The 15,756-nt window shown below is 43.2% G+C and overlaps 2 protein-coding genes across 8 annotated transcripts in view; one reads left to right on the forward strand and one right to left on the reverse strand.

Moving 5' to 3' along the window:
• The window catches only part of INTS6 (integrator complex subunit 6), a 39,263-nt gene extending 32,102 nt beyond the window's left edge, over nucleotides 1–7,161 (reverse strand). For 3 of the 6 annotated variants that reach the window (XM_083885019.1, XM_083885018.1, XM_083885015.1), the window contains exons 1-3: nucleotides 6,622–7,161; nucleotides 6,291–6,368; nucleotides 5,471–5,620 (exon numbers count right to left, since the gene is read on the reverse strand). In XM_083885019.1, coding sequence (XP_083741145.1) covers nucleotides 5,471–5,620; nucleotides 6,291–6,368; nucleotides 6,622–6,732 — 339 coding nt within the window. In that variant the 5' untranslated portion in view covers nucleotides 6,733–7,161. Of the gene's footprint in view, nucleotides 1–5,021; nucleotides 5,118–5,470; nucleotides 5,621–6,290; nucleotides 6,369–6,621 lie in introns of those variants that run through there. The other 3 variants (XM_083885016.1, XM_083885017.1, XM_083885020.1) reach the window with 3 other exon arrangements.
• Nucleotides 6,341–15,756, forward strand: part of WDFY2 (WD repeat and FYVE domain containing 2) — an 85,079-nt gene continuing 75,663 nt past the window's right edge. The window contains exons 1-2 of one of the 2 annotated variants that reach the window (XM_083885037.1): nucleotides 6,341–6,394; nucleotides 10,588–10,725. The gene's annotated coding sequence lies outside the window, so the exon portion shown is untranslated. Of the gene's footprint in view, nucleotides 6,395–7,513; nucleotides 7,651–10,587; nucleotides 10,726–15,756 lie in introns of those variants that run through there. The other variant, XM_083885038.1, reaches the window with a different exon arrangement.

The following is a 15,756-nucleotide window of genomic DNA, read 5'->3' on the forward strand; positions in this document are numbered from 1 at the left end:
GGAAGTGAATCTAGACAAGTGATTTTAAAAACATTTAAGACTTTTACTGAACTTTGTTGTGCTGGGACAGCTAAAGGGCAAGCAGTTCTACTTCACAATGTGAAGAAACAATTTAAGAGTACCTGCTGCAGCTCTCACTAGAGGGTATTCTAAAACAAAACTAACAAAAAATTTCAAAGATGGCATGTTTCGAGGCTATGGTCTAAAAGGTTTGAGTTCAAACCAATATGCTTAATTTCGTCACATGGCAGATGAGAATGATTGATTTTTACCAGCACTTCACATACAGATCTTTGACACAAGGAGGCATACAGGTTCATGTTAAACCCATTGCTATTCCACAGAAAACAGGAGACTGTGAGAAAGCCTCTCATAGTTCTGCCATTATTACACTTGTGATGTTGTTTACTACTGCCTGAAATTCTCCCATTTGGTTTTCTTGGGGAAGAGGGGCAAAAGAAAGAGACCAGGAGAGCTACTCTGGAAGTGCAAATCTCTGCCTCTACCAACATGAGAGGCAAACTGCATGAGCAACTGTGCCAGCATGACAAAGCAGGAAATGCTAAACCTAAACCTTGGTTCCAAATTTGGAGGCACGTGCAGCACAGGCCATTTCACTGCAGTGTGTTATGATCCCAAAATACCAAGACAAAAGCCATACTTCAAAGGGTTTTGACTTTTGAGAGCAACAAAATCCAGTAACAACCCTCAAATGCCTCTTGGGAAAATAAACTTGCTCAACAATTTAAAAAAAACAGAACATATCACTGCAAAACCATAATGTAGTCCATGTTGGGAACATTATTTCTTTCACATGTGATTGTTATGGTTTTATATGCTCAGGAGATCCTAGACAAGCATATAAGCAAGCAGCCATCCTAGAATGTGTGACTCAAAGCTGTCTTGTGCCTACAAGTATGATTAGACATTATCTCCTAGGTACACTCTTTACCTGTAGTTGGAATGCTACAGTATTTAAGCCATTATGGCAAAGCCCTGAACGCTACAGACCAATGCCAAGTTTTACTGTGGGAACACACCTGCAATTCTTCTACTGTAGCTATAAATGGGCCTTAACATAGACTCAGAGAGAACTATAAAGTAGCAGTTAACCTAAGATTGTGTTGTTTGATGGTCATATGTGGCATAACAAAAACACTTGGAAAAAAATTAAGTTATTTAAAACCAATGCCATCATATGCAGGGTACCTTCCAACTTCCAGGTCAGAAATAGGTCATTCCAGCTCTGAGCATATTTTTAAGTTTCCAATATATTCTTTATCAGTTGAATTCTATTTGGACTTTAGTTTTCCCTCAAAAAAATTTAGTTATGCTTCAGTACATATGTGAAACACACTACAGACTAAGGCTTTCACCAAGACACAGCCCAGTAAGTCACCCAAACAGTGTTTCTTGTGCTAATCTAAATCCAGGCAGCATCCTATTCATCACTGGGAATGAAAAACACCTATTCTAAATCTACTTGTATTAGATACATTATAGTTGACTTTTCTGTTTCAGAGCAACAAAGTTAGCATGTGCTTTTGTTACATTAGATTCATTTAAAAGTGAAGTTTATCTCATTGCAGTAGCAACGCTGCTGAAAAATGCGCAACATACTCTAGTGAGATTTTAAAAAACTCATAAAAATTTTGTATTTTTGAAAAGCACTTTCTATATGTAGTATTAAAGCAATTTCACCCTGAAAAAAATTTGTGATAATACATTGAAATATCAACTTGGTCACTTTGAAATCCACTCAGTTAAGTGCATTCTCTCAAACCTTATTCTATGCAATAATGCTAAAAAAAGAGTAAGAGACTTTCATCATTTCACAAATAGCAAGCAACATGAAACACACAGGCTATCAATAATCCAGAGTTTTGACAATTTCAAACATCCATCAGATTCCAGTTTTGGTAGGGCTATATTGGTCCTTTGCAAATGAGTATGGAAACAACATTGATACACATCTTACTTGCCTCAAGATTCAGTGCTGAGCCTTAGAAACCTCACAACAAACTGCAAGTAACTGAAGCTGATGGTTCATTTCAACCATTTTCACTCTATTGTAATAGCAGCTACATTTGGAATGTTTTCTGTTTCCACAGAAACATCTATCAATATTTAACCCTTCTATCAACTATAACAAGCTGCACATTTGCTACACTCAAAACTATTTGATTATATTGTGACTACTCATGTCCTGCTGAGCAAGCCAGAGTTACAAGACCTGGAAGTGTATTTCAAGAGGACAAAAAAGCTGCCAGTAAAAGGCATGGTATTTCAGACTACCTGCAATAATGGAAAAACTGAACTGGAGAAACTAAGAAGTCAATTATCTAAGTGTAAACTAGGCTAATGAAGTACAACATTTTGTGTGATGTGACAGTAAACCCTTACTGAACTTTGTGTGTTTAAACTGATTTCTTCCTGGAGATATTCCAATGCTGTATTTTTTCCTAAGCTCTCCATAAAAATGCAGAAGGTGAAAAGGATTGCTATTTTCAGTGAACACTAAAAGCTGACACCCTATTTGAAGGTTTATTCTTCTACTATCATAATCATCATAAAGCATACTAAGGGGGAAAAAAACTATCACTGGATCCAAGCAGTATAATAATGAAATTATCAATCTGAAAGTGCTGCAAAAGTTAAAGGAACAGCCACCTTAAAATGTGTACTTTTCAAGACCAGCTTTTCATGACAAAAGCCCCCAAAACAACTGGATCTAGCAACTCCTCAGTAAGGGATATAAACATTTATAAAGTCATACTATAGCATTTACATCAGAAAGAGCTTATGAAAAAGTTTTCCAGGCTCTTGACAATCTAAGTGTGTTGACAGTGTTCTTTAAGATCTAAATGTGAGATCCTGTGATCAGATAATCACAAGGTAACTCAACTTTTATGAGTAATTAGGCCAGCACTTATCTGCTTGAAGAGCAGTTTGATGAACACTCATAACAGAAATCCAAACATTAAAGTAGCAAGAAAATACAAAGCAGATTTTCCCCATCTCCAGAATGGCCATTCAGCCATCATTCTTTTTCAGAAGGTCAGCTGATGGAGAACTCTGGTCAACTTCATAAGAAATGGAGCATAGTGACTCACTCTGCCATTTAAACAAACAGTTCATACTCAGCAGGGGTACAAGATATCACACTGGTGGAGATATAACCAGACAATCCCATCAGGGTTGCATCATGTCTTGTCATTTGCATGTGTAAGGAAAGTCTGTTTTACAATTCATCTTTGTGTATTAAGAGGATCTTGGCAAATATCTTAGAAGTTTGTCAATACACCAAAATACAAGCATGACAGTCAAAAGATTTTTTGCCAGAGAAATTTCCTCACAGATTCACAGAAGTTTGGTTTTTATTATATAATATCACACTTAAGATGGTCTATATGTTGCCTTTTTTTTTTTTTTTTTTTTGTAAAATGATCTTCTCTTACTCTGACATACTGTCTTCAAATATATGCCTGGTAAATTTCAGTTAACTAATGTTTTATAGTCTTAATATTTGTAGCTGCTTTAGAGAGAAGTTAATCAGCAATTTATGTTCTGAGTGAAAATTATTTCAAATGTAACCGAGCATCTAGACCATTTTTATTTTCCTGGATTTCTAAGTTTCTCATGCCATGTACACTAAAACACCCATTTGTATGGACTAAATTTTAGGTTGTAGACAAGACTAACAGGAAGATGACAGGCCATCAAGACATAGTTTTAAAGACCAATGTGAAGCTGAGGACAATTAGCTGCCCTAGATCTCATCCTGCAAATGCTGAAGGATCAGTTAAGTGTTGTGGAACTTGATACATTTTTTAAAAATGGCCAATGTGGTTAGAATAACCTAAATGGGAAACTGACTTTAGCAGGAGATGACTTGCCACTTGAAATATGTTCATCTATTTTTGCAGACACTAAAAAGAGTTAAAATTTCTATTTAGTCACCTGACTGCACATATGAATAACTCCTCAACAGCCAGCTCCACGTGTGGAATGGAGCAAAAACATGCATAAGTGAGGGTGGGTTCAAGCCCAGAGAAACTTAAAACCAGAACTGATCAGACAAAGAAAAAGTCATTGCTTCACAAGCAGAAGAGCAGCTATTGCAGTAATGAACACTACTAGTGAGTCAAAACAGTCATTACAGCTCAACTGCCCACTTGAGTAGTTGAGAACAGCTGGTTCACTTAGAGCAAATTATTTGACATGGGTTTAATTAGAATAATTATCAGTGGCAATGGGAAAGAGCAAAAATTTTGTGTGTGGGCCTACAGGGGTTAACTGCTCAAGAAAGATTCATATAGCTCCTGTAACTAAACAAAAACACCAGAAAAATGGGAAAATTACACACAGATGTATGAGGACAAGCAGATGGCCATAGGGAAAAAACCCATGTGTGGAACTAGCACTTTCTTTTAGTTTCATCACTGAACGGGCATTTTAAAAATGTTTAGGCTCGGCTGCTCATCTCATGGGGAAGCCATACAGTGCAGCATGACAAATTTCCTTCACAAACAAACATGGCATCTTATCACAAACTCTGCTTAGACGGGAAAGAGAGGGGGAAGAAGAGGGACTTGCGTTGACAACCACAGTCCCATGTTAAATATCAAGAGCAGTACTAAGTATTAATCCTCAGATAGTGGACACAGAATTACATGAGAATAACAAAAGGGGGAGATTCAAGTTAGTATGCCCCACATGAAAAGTACATGATATACTTTGCCCAATACTAGTAGCATCCTTTGAGTGAGGCAAATCCAGGCTTTGATCCAGCACCAGAGAGAACTCTGTATGAGTCCTAATGCACACGTTTAACCTACAAGGTCTGTATTTTAGCAGCTCATATTAATGAGCACAAGAATGTTGGCCAACACCGAAACCCTCCTGTTTCAAAGGCATAGTTGCAACAGAGAGATTTAAAAAGCACAGCTTATCAAGGCTCTGATACAACAGGCAGGTTTATAAATATACATGTATGCAGAGAAATGTTGTGGTAAACTCACTGGAAAGAAAGTGTTTTGAAAAAGTTGTGCTCCTTCCAGTACTTTTGGACATGCAGTGTTGTTAGAAAAATGGCTCATCTCCCAAACTGTTCAGCACTGTATAGAGAAAGCAAAGTTTTCATAGCCCTATCAGGCTCACCAGCCAAGGTAGTGAACACAGACTTGACAAAAAAAAAAAAAAAAAAATCGAACTGAAAAGGTCAACTTGGAGGCTACAGCACAGCTTAAAAACTGAGAAATGACTGAAATTAAAGAACCAAAAAAGTAAGTTGGGCACCAAACTATACTCACTGACTGTATTTCTTCAAGCTAGCTGAGCTCTGCTTACTTTTGAAGAAGCCCCCATATTGAATATTCCATAAAGATGCCACTTTGGACAACTAGCTAATTGCTGTCTCTGGGAAGTTTGTGTTTTAAGATTTTTTTCCACCTAGTAAGAGTCAACCTACCTGCCCATAGTTGTCTATGCCAGTTACTAATCTATTTAAGTTTAATAAATCAAAAGCTGTCCTTAGGGACTGGCCAAGAGTCGTAAGTCCTTCAGCTTGAAGGTTTTTCAGCTCATTCATAAACGTTGCATGGTTTTCCTTCCAGCCAGCCTGTAAAGAGAAATATGAGAAGATTCTACAGATACAAGTTTTGTTTTCCTGTTAGGCTACAAAGAGCCTTCCCTGCTGCATGCAGCTCACTACAAATGCTAACGAAACACCTCACAAGTTAGCAGTATTTGATGTCGCCCCACAAAGTCTGAAATGACGGACTTCTCTTAATCCCTAGAACTCCCCATTTACCAAACGAGCGTTTTTGATTCGCTCCACGGGACAAATTTATTTCAGGACACCGGTGCCCAAACCTTAAAGCTATTTACATCATCCTCCCTGAGCCCTGCCCAGATGGAAGCGACCTCCAACAGGTTCACCGTCCTGTGTCATGTGGACCCACCGCCCCCTTCCCCCGCCCCCGCCAGGGAAGTGCCGTCCCCTTCCGAGTCCGGGACTCTCCGGCCTGAAGTCGGTCCTTCCCCCGGCTCGCCCCTTCCAAGCCGAACTCTCCTCGGAGTTGCTGTCACTTCTCCCAACTTGAATAAATATCCCCCACAGTTCATTGCTGCTCGCACACACCGCACAGGGGAAAAGCGTCGGCCATGTTGATGTCAGCGCCGCCGGAGCCCGAGCGTGCGGCGCTGCCCCGGACCGCCGGCAGCCGGGGCCGGGCGGACGGACGGGCCGGAAGGAGGCCGGGGAGGAGGGGGGGGTGAGCGGGGGTTACCTTGATAGCGTAGGGAGGCTCCTCGAAAGTGACCAGCATGTACCTGTCTCCCCTGCTGGCCGGGTCCCGGGCTCGGAGCTGCGGCGCGGGGGACAAAGCAGAGGGTGAGCCGAGAGGCGGCGCCGCCGCCGGAGCCCCCCGGCTCGGCTCGGCCCGGCCCTCCCCTCCCTCCCTCTCCGCACACACACGCACTCCCTCCCTCGCTCTCTGCCGCCCTCGCCCCGCGACCCCGGCCCAGGCAGCCCCCCGCTCCCTGCCGCCCCCTCCCCGCCCCGCACAGTCACTCTCGTTCGCTTTCTCTCGCCTCCTCTCGCAAGGCAGAGCCCGGTACCTTCATGAAAGTCTCTACAGCGCCTTTGGCTATGTCCAGATAGGTGGTGCCCAGATGGGTGCGCTGGTTCATGGAGGCGGACGTGTCTATCAGGAAGAGTAAGATGGGCATAGTGCGGAGGGGCCGGCGGCCGGACGGCTACATGGAGAGCGGGCGGGGGGCTGAGGGGAGAACCGCGGGGGGAGGTGAGGGGAAGGGGGGAGAGAGAGAAGAGAAGACGGGGGACGGGAGAGGAGTAAGTGGCTGTGAGTGCTGTGCACGGGGAAGGGCGCCTCCCCGCTGCCCCTCTGCCGAGGCGGGGGGGAAGGGGGGGCAGCCCTGCCTGCCCTGCCCTCCTTTGTGTGAGGGGCCTGCTCAGCCCAACACAGGCTGGTTTATGAGGGAGAGGCGGATAGGGCTGCGCTGCTGGCTAGCCTTCCCCCCACCACCACCTTCCTCCTCCACCGCCGCCCGCCCTCCCCTCCCCCTGTTGATGTTACTCAGAAGTTTCAGGCGGAGCAGCCGCAGCCCCGCCACCCCGGCACTTTCTCGCTCTGACTGAGGCGCTTCCTCGCTCGCCGCCCGCTTTTAAGGCAGCCTGGGTAGGTCGGACCCGCCCCTCACGGACACGTCCCCGCCCCACGTGACTTCCTCCTCGCTCCACCATAGGGCCGCGGTAACTGCTCATTAGCATATTCAAATCGGCGGGGCGGTGGGGGCGCAGGCGGTGGCGGCGCGCAGGCGCAGCAGCGGGCCGTGGGGGGCGGCCGGCTGGCCGGGGGACACGGGGCAGGGCGGGGAGCGCCGGTGCTCCAGGGACGGGCCCCGCGGGTGCGGAGCGATAGCGCGGGCGGGGCGGGACGGGACGGGGGGAGGGATCTGTCGCGGCCGTCCCTTTCCCTGAGCTATTTCCAGGGCTGCGGGGTGACGCGTCCCTCGGGGGCAGCGCCCTGCCCGCTCGGGGAGGGCGGGGGTGGCCCCTGGGGAGCGCCGGGCCGGGGCGGGGCGGTAGCTCCGGCGCTGGCGGCTCCTCGCCGCCGGGAGCGGCGGGTGAGTCACGGGGGTGGGAGGGAAGGAAGGAGGAAGGGAAAAAGGGAGGGAAGAGGGCGGGCCCTATCCCCGCCCCGTCTCCGGGCGCCGCCGCTCTCCTTGAGGCTGCGGGAAGATCCCCGGCTGCCCCTCAGCGGGTCCTGTCCCCTGGCCGGGAGGAGGAGGAGGAGGGTGCTTTAGGGGCTCTGAGTGGCCTGTGCTGCGGCCAGACCCGAGTCAGCCCCTCCGGCCCGGGGGCGTCCAGAGGGCCCCGCCGGCCCCGCTGCCGAGGGTCGCTCCTCAGGGAACTTCGGCTCCTTGGCAGGGCTCGCCTGTCCTGTCCGCTGCGTTTAGCATGGAGAAGGCGGTCCGGTACCATTTTGATGATGGATTCCCAGAGACATGGTCTGCCCTTTCACTCGAGCCTTAGGGTAAAAAAAAAAAAAAAAAAAAAAAAACCAAAAAAAAAAAAAATACAAAAAAAAAAAAAAAATACAAAAAAAAAAAAAAAAAACCAACCACCCCAAAAAACTTGGCTAGCCTTAGCTGTGACCTTTTGCCTTCCATACGGGCAGTGATCAACAACTAAGGTTTCTTTCATCCATGCTAAGGCACTCCAAATTTATTTCTCACAACTGTTGTAATTATGGAGTGTTCCTAACCAATTAATGACAAGGATCTCTGTTCTCAGTTTTTTGGGCATTTGCTAGGGCTTGGGGTTTTTTTTCCACAGCAATTGAGCCTACTGTTTCTGCTTACAGCCTTGGAGCAGTAACTCCAGAGCCATTTCTTAGCATAATCTGTTCAGGAGAATGCTCTGCTTCCTATCTGATTTTTTTTTCCTCCCTGATCCAGCTGATGTGCTCCCACAGCTACTGCTCTAGAAGGTTTAAAGCCACTGTTCTCCTTCCTTCTCCCAAGATAAAATTGGCAGTGTTCTGGCTTGATTCATCTTGGTCTTCCAGGCAGGATTTCTGTCTTGTTAGACAACAGCTTGATTGGGCTTTTTTATTACCTTTTTTTTTTTTTTTAAGACTAATGGAAGATTAGCATTTCTAGGAAGAGAGGGGGATAGAATCACATTTCCATTGCAAATTGGTGTTGGCAATAAGGCATTCTTATGCCTTTGGGGAGCTTATTTTTGCTTTCCTGTTGATGCTGCACCTGTGACCTCTGCTATCTTTTCTTAGGCTTTGGGGTGAAATCAAGGACACTTCCTTTCAGCCCAGTTCACCATTCAAGGCCATTAAAATATCTCCAATCTTAAGGACCCTGGGAGAGCTGGGAAGGAATCTTGGAGTTGATGCGGACCAAAATACAGGAACTTTGGGAGTAACTTCTTTTTCTATGATTATCTCCCCCTGTGGATCGCACAGGGTGGTGGGAGTGGCCAAGTTGATGTGCACCCAGTGTCTCTTGAGCTGCTTGTATCTTTCCAGCAGATCAGTATTAGAGCTCTAGTAATGGTGCTGGGTCTCATGAACTGCAGCAGGGCTGTTCTGGTACAGGCTCTACTGTTTATTCTGAACTGCTCCTGTCAGAAGGAGAAAACCAGCAGGTGCCACAGAGGCCACATTGTTGGGTAACTCTGGAATCCAAGCTGCATGCCAGTTCCTGTTACACAGTAAAACATTTGGACTGTCAGAGGCTTGGTTCACAGTCATTTTCTCTCCATGGAGGTATTCTGGGACACCTTCTGTCCTCTCAAGTCCCCAAAGAAAGTGAAAGGTATCTTCTGCAGCTCCTAAGGTCAGCAAGACTGGCTGCTGGAAGAGCAGTAATTGTCTCCCTAAGGTGGTGGGATTCAAGTTATAGGTTGCAGTGCTGCTTTAGCAAATCATGCCTTGGGATTAGTCATTTCATTTGGGAGTAATGTGGACTGAGTGTATGACCTTTAATTGCTTCATTTTAAATTTCTGAGATAGGCACATTGTTCAGACATACCATATTCTCTGTATTTGTATGTTGCTGGTATTTCATTGACCATCCTAATAAAACTATCATCACTTTCATGTGTAAAACATCATGCATCTTCTTGGGGAATATCTGAAAAATGGAAACTTCTGGAGTGGTTCCTTCTCCAAAGTGCTGGAAAAGAGGCATTTTAGAGTCCTTGCCATACCAAGAAAATGTCGTGGTGAAAGGCAGCCTGGGCCATGAAGACTTTGCATAAATCCTGGAAGGCCATTTGGAATTTTTATGTTTTGTTGCCAGTAAATGAAAAGAGATCAGGGAAAAAGCCATGTTCGTTCATGGGGGGTAGAATCAGTTATAAACCAGCATGGATTCTGAATCAGCTTTGAAAATTGCAAGCTGTAGGCATGCTGTAATTGTCTTGCCAATGCAAGAGGGAGGTGAGACTGAAGCAGTTGGCCCCACTCTACCCCTAGTTCCCTCAGCCCTGGTAATTATCACTGATGGAAGAATCCCACAGACAAAACTTAAACAGAGTTCCAATGGGATTTATACAAGGAAACTAATTTACTGTACTTTTCTGTATGCTTTTTGCTATTATCTTTGAGGCCATTTGGAGCATTCAGTCCTTCCTGCTCTTACACATCTTATATTAGATCCATATTAGATCCACTATAGGGCAGAATCACAGCTGGGGGTGTGGTGTCTGTGTTAGGCATTGGTACTTTGCTGCTGGAAGCTGGCCAATTTGATTAATATTGAGAAAGATTCTTTCAAAGACAGGTAATCAACCCAAGCCTTAAGTGTGCATCAGCCTCTTGATGTGAGAGTCATAATGGCTGGTACTGCCATCAGAGTCGCATTTATAAGTCTGTGTGGGAGATTGACTGCAAAGGAACAAACCCCAGTGATATTAGTGCTTATGCTCATTACTGGCAGAGCTGACACAGCTGAGTAGGGAGAGAGAGTGAGGCTTCCACTGCAAACAGATGCATCTTTTTTTTTTTTTTTTTTTTTTTTTTTTTTTTTAATATGGTGGCAAAGTGACACCCCATGCACAGTCCAAATGAGCCAGTTCTACCTTTTGTCCTGAGTCAAGATGAATGATTTCAACAAGCTTTTGGCTGGAGGAATACTCTTGCTGTCCTCATGATGCAAAAGATTCCACCTGCTTCCATACAGGTTTGTATTTCTTGTAAATCTATGAGGAAACATGAATGTATATGCATGCCTAAGAATATTTTTTTCTTATCTTCAGAGAATAGGTGGTGTCCATTTGGGGACAAATAAGGTAGGATTGAAGGTGCAGATTTACTTTACATTTGAATGTTAAGTCAATAAACCAAAACTCAAATGTAAGTGTAAAAATATACCTAAAAAACCCCTTCATATGAAAAAAACTGAAGAGCATTTTTCTATCACTTGCTCTTACTGTGTTTTTCCATAAGTAGCTTCTTCTCCAAGTTGATGTTTTTGAGATTTTTGTTGTATTATCACATAGTGTTGGCCTTATTTTGTCCTAAACTTCAGGTTTAAATGGAAGATGCTGTGCTAATAACCTTCAAGCAGGTCTGAGAACTAAAAGTGATAGTACAACTTTTTAAATTGTCTCTCTCCTCAGTATGAAATTATTTTCACAAAGGAAATTTCCAGATCTTAGTCAGTCCAGGTCCTAATGATACAGTGAAATTCTTCAGAGCTTCCTTTAGAATACACTTCTGGAGCATTTTAGATTGTCATTATTAAATGCTTCCCCCCTATTTAACAGTTACATTTTCCATTTCCTAATTTAATTCTGCTGCATATTATTAAAACATATCTCTTTATACAACATTCTGAGTTTCAATTTATCTTTTAATACATTTTCTTAGTCTTCCTTCAGCCACATTCTGTGCATTTAACTCACTTTTTGCTACAAGTGTTATTGTCTTGCATACATGGCAGCATATATTGTTGGGAGGTTTTGTTTTGTCCTGTTGGGTTTTTTTACTAGTTTCAATGCAGTGGGGTCTGACCCTATTTTTTTTTCCTCTTCCTGAAATTCTTACAAAAGATAAACTGATTAAGTCTTATAATTCAGTCAGCCAAGGTAACCAGAGAACATTTTTTATGTATGTTCCAGAACTTAAATGAGGATGCCTATTTTCCCAAGATTTGCACAGGCAGCTGCCTTCCTTTGAAAATAGCACCTTTTAGAAGCCTGTACTTCAGGTTCCCTAGCACCAGAACACAGTGAAACTACATCTCTCTGCAGAACAATGACCTCTAAAAGAAGTGGCATTCTGGCTTGTCTTGGCCCATCTTCAAAGACAGCCTCTTTTTCATTGTCCATCCATTGGGAAACCCAGAGGATAGCCTTTGAAGCTTCCTAGGGATTTTTGTATTCCCCACCACCCATCCAGTCATCCAAATCCCTTGCTGTTTCCTGGCTTGGGAGTTGGAACCACAGTGAAGAACAGTGTACCATCCAGGGGAAGGACAGTTAGTGTGGAAATGCAAGGAAGTGGGTACAACAGGAGTTTGATATTTGTTTTCTAACTATGCAGACTGAATGTAGGTACCAGGAGACTTAAGTTCATGAGTATTTGTGAAGTACTTAGGTACTTCCAAATAAAGTTATGATGGAAGTGCACAGTAAGATTATTTTCAGAGAAAACATCTGATCTCTTTGAGGTCATCTGGCCATGACAGCAGAAGTCAGTCAGTTAATGATGAAGAGGTTGCAAGGCATCTGAATGGAAGATGAAGAGGCTTTTATCATGAAATAAGCTGTATTTGATACATGCTTTTTCTTTACTATTACTGGCCATAGATTGAAAGGTATTCTACACTATGCACTGTCTTCATATGTATTTAACAGTATTTAACAGAGCAAGACCTCTCCTACTTGGGACCATGGAGGAATATTAAATATAATATGGAAGAAGCTACTTGAACTTTCCAAAATTACAGTTGCAATAAGGTAGCACACATGAGAATTCAAATAGAATTGCAGTTCTTATTTATCCTCTCTGATGTGTTACATTGCTTTCACTTAAGGTTCACTTAGGGTTCTGGTCAAGAACAAAACCCGTCACAGCTCTGGGCCTTTAAAGTTATTCTGTATTCTGAGTATCTAAGCTGGTGCATCAAGATGCAAAGGGAACAGAAAACTCTCTAGCATAAACACCCTCTAGCATACAATAAGGCCTTCCTTCCTTCCTTCCTTCCTTCCTTCCTTCCTTCCTTCCTTCCTTCCTTCCTTCCTTCCTTCCTTCCTTCCTTCCTTCCTTCCTTCCTTCCTTCCTTCCTTCCTTCCTTCCTTCCTTCCTTCCTTCCTTCCTTCCTTCCTTCCTTCCTTCCTTCCTTCCTTCCTTCCTTCCTTCCTTCCTTCCTTCCTTCCTTCCTTCCTTCCTTCCTTCCTTCCTTCCTCCCTCCCTCCCTCCCTCCCTCCCTCCCTTCCTCCCTTCCTTCCTTCCTCCCTTCCTCCCTTCCTCCCTCCCTCCCTCCCTCCCTTCCTCCCTTCCTCCCTTCCTCCCTCCCTCCCTCCCTCCCTCCCTTCCTCCCTTCCTCCCTTCCTCCCTTCCTCCCTTCTCACCTCCCCGAGATGCTGGTGGCAGCACTCCATTTGATTACTGATACCACCAGAATGCCCAGGGAAATATCAGTACAGACTTCACAGCTCCCCACCAATCCTGAGGTCATGAACACAACAGGTTTGAGAAGACTTCTGCTTGTTATGCCAGGGAAAAAAAAATCTTCTCTTGCCAAAATGGCCAGAGATAATAGTTAGGTCTATTGAAAATTTGAGAAAGGTCATTTGTAGCAATCTGCCTGGTTTGAGGGGGTTAATGCATCCTCCACACGAATACCTGTAAAATGCTGCCATGCAGACTTTCCTCAGGATTACAGGAACAGAACTATTATACTTCTCTACAACACCACTTTTAAATGATCTTTGGGGTGGTTGTTACAGCCCTGCCAGGGTAACCTTCCTGGAGCATCGACGCTTTGCCTGTACCTACTCACCCTGTCACTGTTCCAGTGATTGCTTTTGTTCATTCCTCCATGCATTCCTTCTTGCCTTCACTACCAAGTTTCATCAGCTCTAGAAATCATATCCTTCCTGAAGTGCTGGACTTTCCTGCACATTTCATAGCATAGCAACGTAACTCCATTACCATGGATCCCAGACACATGCGTGCAGAATTTATCTAACTAATCAAGCAGCTAAGGGACACCAATTTCAGCTACAGTCAGCTTGGATTATAAAGCACGTACAGTTAAAAGGTAGGCTACAAGCACTTCCCAGGGAGTCAAAGCAATGAGTTGGGTTTTTTTTTTGTTTGTGGTTTGTTTGGTTTGGGGTTTTTTAATGGCAAATGTAATGTGTATAGTCTTGGTAAACAGACAGAATTATTCATTCGTCCATAAGTTGTTTTCCACTGAGGTATCACACCTGCATGTGGTATTTGAGAGATGGGAGTTCTTTCGTTAAAATATTGCCTTATTGTAGAGTTTTTTGTCCAACTTTTACTCTGAATATGATTATTATGCATTGCCATCTTTTGCCCAAAATCAAAACACACTCTAAGATAAAGATGCACTCAGTTGCTCCCTGCAAAGCAGCTGGCTGATGACTGATGTTGAATGGAACATGGACCAGTTGATCTTTTTCCACTTAGCAGTTAATGAAAACTTAATCAAATCTCAACTAGTAGCTAATCGGAAATCTCTACAAAAGCCATCTATAAAGCACAGACATAGAATACAATTAACCCAATAAAGCCTCTTATCCAGAGAGGAAATCTGTCATCTGTATTTCATGCTTTCAAGGACCTATGTCAAGGTGTTTGGGACTATTGCTGCACATGTAATTCAAAAGATGCAATTTTAAAAAGTGAGAGGATTTTTTTTTTTCTTTCCTACTTTTATGTGCCCATTGAAGCCCTGATATAAAGCCTATTTGTCATAAAAAATTTTAGTGGGTGCCACAGTGGGCAGATCTGTCCTGCACCAATTTGCAGAAAAATAGTGTTGTGTTTTATAAATATTTCAAATGAGAAGGAAGGACACTTAAAACACAGCTTTGAAAATTGCAAAAGGATAATTCTTACTGAGATAGAGACTACAAAAGCATTTCACATTAGGAAAATTTTAGAATTGACTTGAGACCAGCTTATAGCAAACCCTGAATTACAAGTGTAACCTTTTTTTTTTCATAACAACAGCCTTCACCAAGCAGTGCTATTTTTGTCAGTGATGAGTTCTTTTGTTGTTGGAGATGGCTTTCAATTTCATGATGTTGCAATCAGAAAGCCTTGAACGTTTCAGGATCAGTTCTAATATTTTCCTGTTGGTAAGCCATTTTTAAGGCAACATACCATTTATGGTTATTTTCCAAACATGGGGCCAAAATAAAAAGTCCAAGAAAGCCCATCCCATAATTCATGTTGACAGTAAGTGTATGCTTCTCCAGATCTGGCAGAGTGTGTGTGTGTACACCAGTCATGTGATAAGTGTAACATTTTCTCTGAGTTTCTCCTGGTCTTTTCCTCTTTTAAGGTATGTCTGTTTTCTGTTAGTCTGTTTTCTTAGGAACTTGGCACTGATATATGCATTTCTGTTTTCTGGTTTGTGTGACTTGTGAATAAAGCTAGCAGTGATTTATATAACTGAGGTCTCAAAGAATGAACTTAAGAATGCAAAGGCGACAAAAAACAGGCTTTTAACTATTATATCCATTCCATTACTTTTCAGGGTTTGCAGGTTGGTTGTTTTTTTATTATTATTATTTCCCTCGATCAGTTCTTATTTTTCTTCATGTCTTATATTTCAGGTCATTTTTATCTTCTTTCAGAAAAAGCTACAATATGTTCTTCTTGACATTTCTGCTTAGATATGTCTTATCTACTTAGATATGGCTCTCCTCAGCTGGCCGAGAGAAAAAAAAGCCAAAACTACTAATTTGCCCTGATGAGTGTTTTCATTCTTTCTTTTTTCAATGACTGGTTGTGCTGTGTCCTGGACTTTTGCAGCAGCTAATAAGTAACACCTGATGCCAGAATAACTCTTGATTCCAAAGGTTGACAGATATCATTTGAGCTCTCATTTCAGAGGTAAATGACAGCCCTTTAACCCAATTACAGTCCAGTGTGGCATAATTGGACTCATTTGTGATCCTTTACCAACTGGCTACTGCAGTTAATTTATGAAAAATGGGACAGTATTCCT

The sequence above is a fragment of the Zosterops lateralis genome (assembly GCF_965231275.1).
Source record: "Zosterops lateralis genome assembly, chromosome: 2".
NCBI classification, from domain to species: domain Eukaryota; kingdom Metazoa; phylum Chordata; class Aves; order Passeriformes; family Zosteropidae; genus Zosterops; species Zosterops lateralis.